This window comes from Lagopus leucura, unplaced genomic scaffold, assembly GCF_019238085.1.
Source record: "Lagopus leucura isolate 7727_CA_CO unplaced genomic scaffold, USGS_WTPT01 Super-Scaffold_100015, whole genome shotgun sequence".
Taxonomy (NCBI): Eukaryota; Metazoa; Chordata; class Aves; order Galliformes; family Phasianidae; genus Lagopus; species Lagopus leucura.
This window is the reverse complement of record NW_024962269.1, coordinates 3,240,383-3,255,011: the sequence shown is the minus strand read 5'-3', so window position 1 is coordinate 3,255,011 and position 14,629 is coordinate 3,240,383. Positions and strand designations below refer to the sequence as shown.

The following is a 14,629-nucleotide window of genomic DNA, read 5'->3' as shown; positions in this document are numbered from 1 at the left end:
AATGTTAAGACAATTTTTTGGTAAATTGAGTTTAATTTATACATTGATTTGTTTTTAGTTAAATGTGGGCATCTTTGTTATCTTCATCTTATACTTAAGCAGTATGTTCATTGACAACCACTTGCTAAAAAAAAGCCTATATTTATGCAGATACACTGCATGATCCATTTTGGGTTCCTTCGTTAGTAACCTGATGTTCAAGAATGAATATTTAGAAATACCATGATCCTTCCAGAAATAAATGGGTTATGAAGGAAAGCATAATGAATCTGGAAGAGTTATCTTACAAATTCTCTCTCCATTTTTCTGTATTTGCAAAGCTGCTGCATTAGCAACAGAAGCAAAGAGGACAAACATAAGCATTGCAATAGTAATTTCCTTATCAGTGAAGCCCAAATTAAATAGTAGCATGTTAGGAAAGCATGATTAGGTCTGTTTTGCACGACTATAAATACTTCTTCCCAATGTGGTTTCATCTGCAGACGTACTGAGGTACAGATGCACTTTTCAGCTGAACCATTTCATCACATGTGGCCTTATATATTGTGGCTGGAAAGGTAAAGAATGTAATGCTTAGCCTCACGCCATGTCTTCTTCACTTACAAACCTGTTCAAGTCAGTCAGTATAAAGTTACAGGATATTCAACTTTTTATTACTTTGGAGATGGGTGAAATGTAAGAACTTCATCTGAAATCTACTGAGAGCAAAGGTGACTGATGGCTCCTCTCCCCACCTCTCCCCCCTCCTTTCCAAACAAGTTTTGATGTCCACTGCATTTCTCTGAAGATATGAATTCTTAGGAACCTGTGTGTAGTTCATAAGAGGAATATAACGTGACCAGTAGTGTGGAATTTCTTTTTCAGGACAGTTTGTAATACAAGGCTAGCATTTGAAGTACTGGCAATGTAAAAAATAATAATAAAAACAGGGAGTTTTCTCTAAAGATCCATAGAACTGTTCAAAGCAGTTTGCAGTAAAAGGGCTGGAAGAAGTTCCCCACATATTTGAATAAATAGGCTGAATTATTCAGAAAACAAAAAGAAAGACCCTAGATATTAACTGAATACTTCTAGGAGATACAGCATAGCCTATATTTATCTCCAGAGAGCATTGAGTACATGTTTTTGTTCTCTTCCTGCTTGTACCTTTCAATTTCCCTACACGTTGAATTCTCCACATACTGAAATTTGTCTGCTTATACTGGCCCAGCATTTTTTATGTTTACAGCTGTAAAATGGTAGTTAAGCTGGTGTAATCAAGTAAATGATTGTTTTCATGTATTTTGAAAAGAGGGTGAAGGAGTCATTAATACGGTGAGTAGCTGATATTGAGTTGTTTAAATTGTAGCTGTTAAAAAATCAAGTAAATTATTTATCAGAAATCTTATTCATTTTCCTTCTCTAACTTACACAAACTCATTATGCATGCTGTTCATCAATACTTTTCCTCTTTAAGATGCTTATGTCCTCATCAGAAAGGGGTCTGAATTGTTTAAAGACTGTTTTTGATTATAAAAACACTTCTTGTAAATGGTGCTGATTAATAAAACCATAAATTTTCAGAATATTTGACCAATATGGAAGACAAATGGGGAATTTTGAAATGCCTGGACAAAAGTAAGTGATAGGCAAGTCTGGTTTCACTTTTGCTGTTTATTATGTGAGATTCAGTTTAAGATTGATGAATATTCTACGTTGTCCTTAAAAATGTATAAAGTCCGTTTAACATCCATCTAATTGCATGGTAGGAAGGAAGTTCTTGAACATCTAAATGATTATTTTCTCCTGTTTGCCTCCTGCAGTGAATAATCAATAGTGTGCTTGTTTTTGTTTTTTGTTTTCCAGATAACCTTTTTCATGCTGCTCTCTGCAGTGTGTGTAATGCTGAATTTAGCTGGTTCCATTCTTTCTTGTCAGAATGCTCAGCTAGTAAAGTCCCTGGAAGGATGTCAGTTGGTGAGTAATGAAAAACAAACTTGTTCTAAAAAGGACAATATATATTATTTTCCATTTGTTTGCATTTTATACACACGTTGCTTTAATTTTCAAACAGTACGTGTTCTGTAGAGCTGCTGTTAGCCTTTACTGTGTGACAGGTCACATTGAGAAAAATTTGAGAATTTAAGAGCTAGCATAGTTAGAATATTCTCCCACCTTAAAAGACTTGCTTCTGTTGTAGGCAGAATAAGTGAAATACAGACCCCTTCAAACCAATGCAATGGTTGCCATTTAATGTTACAAGTATCACAGTTTCATCCAGTGTCTCCTTCTATAGCTAATATATTGCCTAGACATATTGATAGTGATGTTTTAGTATGTGTACATTTTTTTATCTGCGTGTAACTTTATAATTTCCAAAGCAAATGTATGTTAAATAAAATACAGAATAATAATTAAAAGTTGCCATAATATGACATGCTTTGAATTGTTAAAAGGTGCAATATACCTAAACGCAGTGTTTTTATCTCATGAGAAAACACACGTGGCCTGCCTGAAATCTCTAATTTAAAGTAAATATCAAAAGAATGATCATGTTTCCTACGAATTTGGAAGACAAATGACATTGGATTATAAGAATGATGAATGAGCTAGAGAATGTTTGTGGACATGCATCAGTGTTCTTTTTAATGTAATCTGACTGAAAACCAATCAAATTATCTAAACTACATGAGTATGCACAATATTGATTAAATATTAGGGTTATGCTTGTATTGGCCTTATCCTTTGGGCACACACCAAAATGTTGACTGGAATTATAAAGAGAAAAGTAATTTTCATCTCTAATGTCAGCAGGTGAATCTACAAGATGCTTCTTTATCTCTTCTACTCAGCCATTGTTTTCTTCTTCTGTTTTTTGCCCAGTAAATCCCTGCAAGCATCTATTTGAATGCGAGTATATAATAAAACAAAATTAAAATAAGAAAATCTCAACAAATATTTTTGAAATAGACCTGAAAAATGCAGAATGGGAGAACATTTGGGTGTAATTTGCCATTGGGTGTAACTTATTTAGTCAGCTTTTAAGCCTTTGTTCTGTGTTCCTATCACCCATGTGTTGTTTTCAAAGGAGTGTGTCTGCAACTCCATAAATGAGCTACACTTTCTACAGTGTATGTGATTTCCAGCTCTGGTTGGGATTCAGGCTTTACAAAACCAAATGGATGGAGCCTGGTGTCTGAGTGTGTGGAAAACCAGCAGCAACCCAAAGAGAGGCAGAGAGGATTTTCCATTATATATGTGTGTGTGTGTGTATTTATATTTATTTTATTTGGGGAACTTGATGGCAGTTCTTGTTTCTCATTGCTATGGGAATTTGGAATTGTGCTGCAGAGCTAGAATGGTCAACTCATGGTACCTGGAGGTGTTACAGGATGTGTGCTGCTCTCTGGAATTGTATTTTTTGAAACTAAGTAACATAGGTATCTTTTGTTGGGAGCTCTTTAAAGTGAGTCTTACTGTTTTCTTTTGACATCTCCGCTTTGATACTAGGGCTGTTTTTAATTACTTTTAGGGAGTGCATTTGTACTACAACTTCCCATGAGGACATAATGAAATGGCTGTGTATTTGCGTAGAAGAATAAGCAGCTTCTCAAAAGAACTGCATTTTAACCTGCAGAGTCAAACAATTTTGTTTGTGGCAGTTCACTGTAAGGGGTATATTGAATTTGTTTCTGGACAGAATGTTTGATACGTGGCATTGGTGTTCTCATGGAATGCCATCTTGTCACATCTTACGTATGGGAATAGCAGCAAAGTCCTAAGGAAAAGAACATAAATGTTGGAAAGTAGATGGAATTACTTATGTTTTTCTTGCTCAGTGGAGTGTTCTTTGATTTGTTGACCAAAAAAAAAGCTGCTCTTTTAATTTCTCTAGTAGAATTTCTCTACTCTTTAACATATGTGATTTCAGATTAGAAATGCTCTTAACTACTCAGTGTTTTTGACATTTAATGACTATGGTATTAACTAAAAAAATTGTGAGTGGATATTATAAATAATGTAATAATGTCTTAAGGGGTCCATCCAAACCTTTGTATGGAATCAGCTGCTATACTGCTGAATGTACAAAAGTGATGACATATTCAGCCTTCTTTACTGCTTCCCTTTAAAAAAAGAGTTGGTTTGTCAATTCACAGACATATTTAAAGGAAAAAGTGTATAGTAGGGCAAATTGTTGAAAGCTCTTCAAAAATATGTGTTTGATATTGAAAAGGAATTTTGTTTCATTCTGATCTTAATGTTTTCTGAATATGCTATATATTCTAGAACATCCTGATGTTTTGCAAAAACTTACATGTAAACAATTCTAACAATGTTTAAGAATTGAATTAAAGAGAGAGTTGCAGAATCACAGATTTGCAGGAGTTGGAAGGAGACCTCAAGAGATCAGGAAGTAGGAAGTTATGGAACATAATTCAGAATGTATCAAGAATCTTTCATAAATGTTGGATTATAACCAAGGAACTACTTCCGTTTTCAGCCTTTTCTTATGTGACACCAGTTCATTATGTGAGATAGAAGTAGACCTGGCATCTGTATTTTTTTTTTAGAAATATCAAGTGTGTCTCACCTTGAGTCAGTGACTATTTTTCCTTGAACAGTGTCACCATGGATCACAGGAATAATCATTCTAGTAGGTAGCTTTGTCTGAAGTTCAAAACTTCACACAAAGTTATAACTTTTGTGCAGCTGAAGAGTGTATTGATCTGCCTGGTGCTGATATAGCATGTGTGCTGTAGCATTCTGACTGCTGTCTTTGATGTAACTCTAAATTGAAAGTTCAGGTTTCAAATTTGCTCTGTGCATTTATCTAACAGTTTACACCATTTCTGACATTCCTACAGGAGTTGAAGAGCAAGACCTCCCCAATGGCATTTCACGTTGTATTTTCTGTTGACTGGAGAAGCTGAGGTTGTTTGATTATAAGCCATAGTTGGGTTTTATTTGGATCTTTTGCTTTTTAAATGGAGTATTAAAAGTTGGCAAGTGTAAAATCTGAAAAAAAACTCCAAAACTTTTAAAGCAGCTTCATGAACTGTATGCTAGTTAGAAATAAACAGCACAACTTCTTGAAGGTGTGCAAACTATGAAAGAGGGTATCATCAGTCTGTGTGAGTTGGTATAGTGAAGTATTTCCAGTGCTGCCATGTAGCATGTGAGAAATGGCCTAATTCTAATGCTCAGATTAAAATAAATAAATAAATCTTTTTTAGCAGTTACACAGACTAGAGAGCAATCTAGATTCTCAGGAATTGGAATCCACTGAGACAGATGTTATTCTTTGAGTACAACTTCATCACTGTGTATGGAAAGCATAAAAGTTATCTGCATCTCATCTGGAAAATTTTATAGATTTTTAATGGACTCTATTCTTTCAATTGCTGTTCTTGTTGCCAGCATGAAAACAGAGTACTAAATAAGATGACAGGAATGATTTTATATATATATATTTATATATACACACACACACACATTATCTTAATCGTTAATCATATGGTCTTAATCATTACATACTTAAATATACTAACAATTTTAATATTCTTCAGGGTATTATACAGTAAGGAAAACTTCTGTTGAGGTGATTCTACACATATGGCTGTAAGAGGTACTTCTGCAAGGAAGGCTTATATCATTTCAATTTCTTTGTTCAGGAAATTGACAACACTGTAGAAAGTCATTTGAGTTAAAAATAGTAAATGCACATTTTCATTAGGGATTTTTTTTGCTGGATTAGTGTCTGGAAAATTTGAAATACATTTCCCTTGTAGAGGAGTAAGTAACATGGTAGTTTAGATTTCTTAGCAGCCAACTATTTTGCTTCCATCTTTACTTAGAGGAATACAGCAGTGATTCAAGATGACTGAATAGTACCTTGAATCTATTATTCTTCGCACGGAGAGCTGTGTAAATTTCCCGTTGGTGTCATTCTTAGTACTGATTATTGGACTATAGAAACCTGGGATCCGGCATCTTAAAACTTGTAGGTCAAGCAACTCCTGTGTGATATGAATTCTTTTTCTCAGTACGAACTATTCAGTCTTAACAATTCAGATGGAATTGTAACAAGTGACCTGGAGAGGTAGGAGGTATCCATTTATCAGTCCTTTAAATAACCTGCATAAATGGGAATGAGGAAATCATAGAAACATCAAATTGAGAAAATAAGTGCAATGGTAATTCATGGCAGCAGACTAGTTAAAAACCTTTCTGGAGTTAAATTTTGGCCTAAAATTTTTTTTTGAAGGAGGAAGAAAGATGATGCAGTCCTTTGTCCTTCTCAAATATGGAATCCAAAATCATTATAACAGTTTTCTTCACTGAGCAAGATTTATTTTATAATCACGCACAGGAATCTAATGAGAGTCTAATGCTTAATGAATATTTAATGTCTTCAAAACAAACCAAATTCAGGAAAACAGTGTACAAATATTTTCCAAAGTGAAAGTATGGAATTATGTTAATTCTTGTTTTCTCCACATTTTCTTAATGCTTTGTTCTCTCTTCTGAAGTATGTCTTAGTTTGTATTGTAATTGGTTTTGTACATATGTGTAAGTACACGTGACATTTGTGACCATGACTCTCTTCTTTTTTCTTAATCTTTCTCCATTGCATATGATTTCATGCATATTCATTTGAGCTGAACTGTGGTTTCATCTGCCTCTGCAAAGCAAACATTTTCAGCAGTCACTGTTCTTTAGTATTGTCTCCTTCTTGTGTGTTTCACCTGTTTTTATAGCTTTTGTTAGCTAATGATTGACATTCTGCTGTAGGGGAATTATAAACAATGAAATAAAGGTTTGCATTTTACGATTGGTTCATTGCTGTCACAATAAGTGTAAATAAAATTGTTGGAAAGTGTTCTTCTATTTACTGGCATTTTCTCTGACTTTTTTTTTCCCTCCTCAGATTAAATTTGACAGTGATGGTGTCTGTGTTTGCTGTGAAATGCAGCATCAAACGTCAGGTTGCAGTAACCTTGGAGAAATGCTGAAACTGAACCCTCTGCAGGAATGTAATGTTGTGAGGTTGACCCTAAAGGTGCGTTATGAGAAGGATTAGCAGTTAATTTCAATTTTAAGTAGTAAGTTTGTTGTAAGATAAAAGTGTGTGATGAAAGGAGAAGTAGCTGGTGGTATTATCAGTGTTTGTATACTTACTCCTGAAAACAAGGAGAAAAAATAAAAAAGAACAAAAAACCTTAATCCAGTGGAATTTAATACTTAATATTTTCTGTTTCAGGTTTCGTGTTGTACATTCAATATCTTTGATTTGCATATGTAACTGTTTTTGTAGATTTCACTAAACCAGAGGCCATGCTTGCTTATAGCTAATACTGGAAGAAACAAAGACAGACACTTTTCTGGTTGTTGCTCAAGCAAATTGGGATGGGAAGTACTGGTTGGTGTTGTTCAGTGATGTGATAGACTGCAAGGAAATGCTAAGTATTAGTAAAATGTATTTCAAGTTATGTTACTTTGGCAGAGAATGGCAAGTGTTTGTGTGACTGTGCATGCTTATAAACTACTGTCCAATGTTACTAGAAGCTTAAATCATACCGTGTTTTGTGTTGAAATGACCCAGGTAAAGAATGGAGAGCAAGTAATAGTAATATTGTATTCAATTTTATTCCAATGTAATTACATACATTCATTGTCACCAAAGTAGCAAGAAGTGTTACTGTATTGTTTTGGAAAACGGTAATCTATGAAAGAACTGAACAAGAGAAAAGAACTCTAGCCTAAATTACAGATGCTGATTTATTTTAAGTTTAGTTTAATGATTGACATAATTAAGTCTGCATCTGTGGCTCTCAATTTCTAAGCATAAATTTTAATAAAGTTAGAATAGCATGGAATGAAGTAGTGTAACTCAATGTAATAAGAAGTTTAGGAATTAGGCTGTAGATTGAGGCCTGGAAACTCAAAATTAGGTTTATATTTGAAGAAGTATTTTAATGTTCAAAATAGGTGTAAGTCTTGCAAAAGGAACTGTAATAAGCAGTTATTCTTCAGCTGTGTTAAGAAAGATAGACAAGAAAAAGGACTACTAAGTGGTAAGGATTAGATAGAAATTAAAAATCTGCTTTGCACCAAAGCTAAAAAATTGTACATCATGTTTTAATGAGGATGATATGGGGGAAAAATGGGACCAAAAGCCTGTTGAGCAGCGGGAATCTTGTAAGTGACAAAGAAGCAAATACTTAACACTACATCTGACCAATAATGTTAACTGTGACTTGGAATGCTGAATTCAGGACTCTATTCAGTGCTGTGGTACTTTCTCTTTAATATGAAGGAAATGCAGTCTTCAGTGTTTAGTAGATGGAAAAAATATGAATCTGTACAGAAAAATCCTACTAGTTGATCTTATAAAAATGGAGAGAATATATGATTACTGTTGTATGTGTGTCTGTAAAGTAAACTGCATCAATAGAAAGAAAATAACTGAATCTTAGAGGACATTGTCAGCATATGAAGTGCATGTGACCTTCGTTTACTGGAAATCAGGGCAAAGTTTCTAACAAATACAGCAATAAGAACAGCTGCACAAAATGTAATTTCTTGTTTAAAAAAAAAAAAAAAAAACAGAGAAATTGGTGACATTTCTGTTTGCATCAGCAGAGGACTGAATTAAAATCAGGAGTTCCTGTGAGTATAAACTGAATGCAGCGTTAATTATCAGATTTTTTCAGTTAAGAGAGGGTGATAATAATGATTCTTAAATCTTTCATTTTTAATTCTACATTTGTTTGCTTTGAGAGTTCTGTATTCCTGACAAATTTAAAGATTAGGAGCCTAGTGTCAAGCAACAAAAGGAAAAAAAAAGATTACAGCGTGTTCCTTAAACAGCTGACTGAGAAAAAGCTTACCTTTACTTTAATTTCAATTAACAAGTATGATGTGATTTTGGGAGAACACATTTTTTACTAGAAGATCATTTCTGCTCATTGTTTAGGGCATCAGGGGAGAGAAAATGTAGAATACCAAAGTTAAGGTTATAGATCTTTATGAATGATGTTACTCAAGTTCCACTCTCCGTTTCTTTATTCAGACTGGGGGGAAATCTCATCTTTCCACTGTGTAACCTGGGCTTTTTGATGGTGGTAACTACAGGAGCTCCATTGTAAACAGAACAATGGCACACGTATCAACTGTCTGATCTTGTTCCCAATGAGGCTTTCTTGACTGTCTCTCTGTCATCTGATCTGTCTATGCAAGCTGAGTTTTATTCATGTAAAACCAGAAAAAATTGCAGGAGCTTAAATCTCCTGTAAACATACACGTGTGCAGACATATAAATGAGCACACGTGGACATAATTGTAAATCTGGTGTCATCTCTGGGTTACGCTGCTGATTGTACCTCGGCATAGTCCTGAATCTATTTCAGGATGAGATAGATATGAATGAGATATGTTTGGTTGGTTGTTCTTTTTTTTTTCCTGTTTTTTTTCTTACATGTTTGCATGTAAGAGCGTAATGTTATGTGGCTTTGGTTTAGAATCTGTTTAGTGGGATTTTTAAATAACTTTAACAGCTTATGTAGTCCAGAATATTTGCAATGATGCATGCTAACTTATGAATATATAGAAATATTTGCTTCCTATTTTACTTAAGTGCATTTGTAGAGTGGTTTTGTGACTATACAGGCGAAGTAAAAGCTATTTCCTTCTGTATTTTCAGCACAAATAATTGTTTCAGAGCTACTGAAATTAAAGTACAACATTAAATAATAGTGTTCTTCAGTTCTGGTTCCATTCAGTAGCATCCTTATTAGGGATTTCTGTAGCAGGTTTCTTACAGTCTTCCATGCAGATCTTTCCTTTAGTGTCCTTTGGAGCAGAATTTATTTTGACTGTGTTTTCTGATGACCAAGTTTAACCATGTTTTTTGTTTTTTTGTCTTTTTTTTTTTTTTTCCATTTAGAACAGCATGGTTTCACTTCCTAACAGAGGATGTCTCCTTAAATGTTTTTTAGTTAGGAGAGCAGACTTATCTTCTTTGATGCTCCTCTCGTTCCCTCTACAACCAAATACAAAGTAAAATTACTTTTCTAAAAGACTTTATAATATTTGAATTTGAATTTGGATGAAGCTCAGTGGGAAAAAAATAACTTTTAAGATAAGATTTTTAAATGCTGGAATTATTTGACGTTCTGTAACAGGAAACTGAAACATACTGGCCACCATCAAAAATAGAGCAGTTCAGGTGTGAGCTTTTGTACTCAATAGTTGAGCTAAAAGTATTCAGAAGTTCTGAAAAACAATTGTGTAACATACACAATCTGTTCATTCTTTTCTTTCTTGTTTATTTCTGTTCCTAGTGTATAAAAATGAGTGAATACTATTAAGAACTTCTCTCATAACTGAGACACTGCCTTTTTTCAATGACTGAAATCCATTTATTGTGTGCTTGTCTAGTTAATTTATGGAACTTCAATACTTTGAGACTATCTCAATAATATATCACTACTACTACATTTAACATAGATACCTCAGTTGATGAAGGATTTCAAGCATACATCCAAGCAGTGATGATCTTTTAGAGTTTACTTTTATTAAGTAATTGCACTGTTTCTTCGAAAATATAGTAAATATTTTAGGCTTATGTAAAGTAGTACATTAAATTGTACCTTTATACCATAATTCTATTTTATGAAGCCTGGGCCATTTCTCCACATACAATTTGATGTGCATATGAAACTTTTCTGAATTGTCTTCCTAGTCTTAGAGCTGCTATTTGTCCTGGTCTTTTTCAGACCTGGTCTTTTTCAGTTAGAACAACTGAAGTTATGATTTGATTTAAAGGGAATGTTTTCATCAAATTCACAACTAAGAGAGGCAGAGAGAGATTCGTTTAATGGGTGAAAAAGCTTTATTGCTCAGTATCTATTTTCAGGTTGACATTGTATTAAAAATGAAATACCAGAATTGAAGTCAATCAAAGAGAAAAAAAAAATAATCTTCACAGAAAGTGAAGCTGGCTTTAGGCCTTGATCAGAGTTTAAATCCATGAGTTCAGGGCTACTGGTTACAGAGTGTCCTTTTTACACATCAGCAAGCTTATTTTACTCCTTTTATTGGTTATTGACCAAACTCTCAAAAGTTCACAGAACTTAAGAGCCTCCAGAAATACCAACCTATTTCCTCAGGAAAACAATCTTTTCAACCAGCAAAATGAGAGTGTTTTGTCAAGTTCAATAGAAACGTGCTACTTCAATAGTGTTGTACAGGTTAGAACTCTTAGGAAGTACTGTCTTTGTGTTATGTAACTTATTTTTTGGTTATATGTGAATAAGTAACTCAGTTTACAAAAAATAAAACTATCTTAAATCTTGTAAATAAACATGGAGAGAAAAATAGGAGACAAAAAGCCTTGATCTATATTTTGGTACCTTCCACTGCAAAATAGTTTTGAATGCATGATCTCAATTCTTCGTAAGCAGCGCAGGTTGATAACTTTCCATAATAGTTGAGAAAAAAACAAGTACTCAGTAATAATAGTGCTTCATCTCTGTGATATGTTAGCGTTTTTTAATGTTAAATTCCCTGGTTTGGTAACAGTGCATGTAATTGAAAGTACAATTCATCACTATGATAAAAGAGGCTAGGGAGCGATTGAATATTTAGCAAAGACTATATTTGAGTTGTTGTGAAGCCATCCGGAGGTTCTTGTTTCATGTATTTTCATTTGCCTGGTTTCTATTCTGTATTCTGTGTGGGTATGTAAAGAATTATGGAGCCCCTGCAACAGTTTTCTTAGAAGGAGACAGATTAAGTAAGGTGATAAGTTGTTTTTCTAAATAATTATTCTGAAGCATGTGATTTTATTGTGCTTACACTAAAGTCCTTTGGTGTGCTTGGCATAACTTGACTTCATGGCAAGTTTTTATGAAACAATGGTTTGTGCTGGGTAATTGGAATACCAAAGTTTCAGGGGAACATTCTCTTTTATTAACTGGTGTATAATGCATTTGTTGAATAAAGTGTATGTTGTTAAGGTGGAATGCTCCCATTCAAAAAGCTAACTCATTTTACTGCTTTTGAGTATTGAGTTTGTTCTTACTGTTGTGTTTGGAGTCATATATGGTAGCAAAGTTGTTTGGGAATTTACCTTACTGACCAATTTGGTATTTGGGTTGCTGTCTGTCATGTGGTATTTCCCTTCCAGGCCTAAAATTACCTTGATGTTTTGCTCTAAATGTTGAATACATGTATTATTACATGTACTGCAGCTTGTTTGCTGCTGTGATTGATTAATATGTCTTTTGGAAGGCATCCAGTATTTAGTAGAGAGAAATTCAGCTATAGCTTTGCTTTCTAAGATGTGAAAATACTTCTCCATTGCAGCAAATTGGTAGCGTTCCAGTTTTACTTCGTATTAACTGTGATAGGATGAACAAATTAACATTTTAAAGGGGAAAATTTCAGAAAGGGGAATACACTTTCCATGAGTGTTCTTTGATGATAAAGGACTCCATTCCTCCACCTTTCCCATTATTAATGTGGAGTTCACTTAATTACTGTATTTTTTCATTTTGAATTCTGTCTTAAGCAAGAGATTTTCTTGGCTTCTGTCAGGTAATTGTGTGTGTTAACTTCTGTTCTAGATTGCTTTGTTAAATAATCATTTCTACAACTTAACTATCAAAGTGATAAAGCAATCACCAATTTTTATCCTGTTCCAGTTTAATGCTGTGATACCACACTATCTTCCAGCAGTAAGAAAACAAAGAGAATGAGTTGTCAAAGCAAATTGCTTTTTCAGTCTTTTTTTACTGTCTATTCTTTCTCTTGCGATATTCACACTGGAGTATATCATAAAATCATATTTTTGGACTACCATATATTCAAAAGTATTCTGACACAAAGTTCAGTTTTTAAAACATGCTCAGGTGTTGTAACATAACTCCTTTTGAGAGGTGTTCTGTAGGCTTTACGCAGTCTCAGATTTAGGTAAGTGTTTTTCTATAGTCGTTTACCTGAAAGACAGTGTACTTGAAATTGTAGGCTGTCTCTTCCTTAGACTGCAGTAAGAAGTAGATGACTTGTAGCCCCGCTGACTGTAACTTGTTTTTATTTCATATTTTTCTAGTTTAATCATTACCTACTGGTAATCTTCATATTGATAATATTTTGAGAGGCAATCACTTCTGCAAGTGTATCTTCCCTTGCCTTCAGTCACTCACTAATCATAAAAAATCCCTGCAGTTTTGTCTTCTCAGCAGTCACTTGTAAACTGGTGATGGAAAAGGGTATAAGGAAATGGGTGAACATATGGTAACAGTATCTCAATGCTTAATGTGCCTTAATGTGGTGAAAGGGAAGGGGAAAAGGGTCAACAGCCTCTGAGGAATGGAAGTTTCTTAACTGTTTTTTGTGTGATCTGAGCTCACTGACATAAAGTGGTTAAGATCCCTCAGATATTTGAGACTACAGCTGGGGGTATCGAGAGGCCTGTGAAAGATGTAAGATACCTGATTCTGACTGGTGTGAATACCTCTCTTAAAAGCCCCCAAATACATTTAAGTAGGCATATAATACCTAACAAATAAATTACGGATGTGAGTCACTGATGATTCAATTTTTTTGCTTAGAACTGAACAGCTTCAATGTGAAAATAGATTTTTCACATTCCCTTCCAGTAGTGAACGTGAGATAACTTGACTCACATGTTGCACTGAGGAAACAGAAAACTGCTGGTACTAAATGAAACACAGGCATTGACACAAGATTCCAATGAATTATGTTTATTTTCAATGTGAGTACATGAAAAAATATGCTCTAAAAACAAAATTTGAGGTCAGGCCTTTTGCAGCCTTTTGGGAAAATATGATGGGTACCTGTTTTTGGATGTCTCACAGTTCATTAGCTTTCTTTTCAACAGATAGGATCGAATTTACTAGATATTATTATGTAGAACATAAAAGAAAATGTATTTTAAATTTGACTTCTGGTGTATTTCCTGTAAATTTAAGAGTTTCCAGAGGTTTATGAGATAGCAACACTGTTATTTTCATATTTTCTTGTGTGGAAATGTAGTAAGCAATGTAGTCTGTAAATCATACTTGCAAAAATCGAAGCTAAGGCAGCTTGCATTCATCAGCTAAGGTCTAAAAGCAATTGCATTAAAGAAAAGTAAACATGTTTTGAATGTTGAAGAGAAAGTACAGCTTTCAAAAAAAGGAATCAGAGATCTTTTTACAGGGCCATGGTTAAGGATGCTGAAAGAATGGTGCTGCAAAATATTAAGCTGTCACTTTGCTGGAGAGCTCTACTTGTAGTGTGATTGGGTTCTATATAATAGATCTTTCAATTTGTATAGCCAGCAATGCCTGCTTGCGTACCTGAGAGCACCAGAAAACCTAACTTATGATTGATTCTGATGTGTGTAAACTTTCCCTATATCTAAGCTGCATAGAAACACATGAAGATTTTGTAGTTATGGCATCAGTAAAATAGTGCTGATAATGGTTAAATTTTGGAACAGAGTAAATCCTTTATTACAACCAGCTTGAAAAAATCAAGTTTTCTACAAACCAACAATAGCACATTCCATAACACATTCCAGTCTAGCAAGTAGACATAAACCCAGAGAGGAAAGTATTTCAGCATAAGCAGTGCTAATGCA

The 14,629-nt window shown here is 34.1% G+C and overlaps 1 protein-coding gene across 6 annotated transcripts in view; it reads left to right on the top strand.

Annotated features, from left to right (window-relative positions):
• Nucleotides 1–14,629, top strand: part of FAM189A1 (family with sequence similarity 189 member A1) — a 168,265-nt gene that overhangs the window by 57,143 nt on the left and 96,493 nt on the right. For all 6 annotated transcript variants that reach the window (XR_006179849.1, XR_006179848.1, XR_006179847.1 and 3 more), the window contains exons 3-4: nucleotides 1,846–1,956; nucleotides 6,908–7,039. Coding sequence is in view for 2 of the 6 variants with exons in the window: in XM_042875937.1 (XP_042731871.1) it covers nucleotides 1,858–1,956; nucleotides 6,908–7,039 (231 nt within the window). In the remaining 4 variants the exon portion in view is untranslated. The remainder of the gene's footprint in view (nucleotides 1–1,845; nucleotides 1,957–6,907; nucleotides 7,040–14,629) is intronic.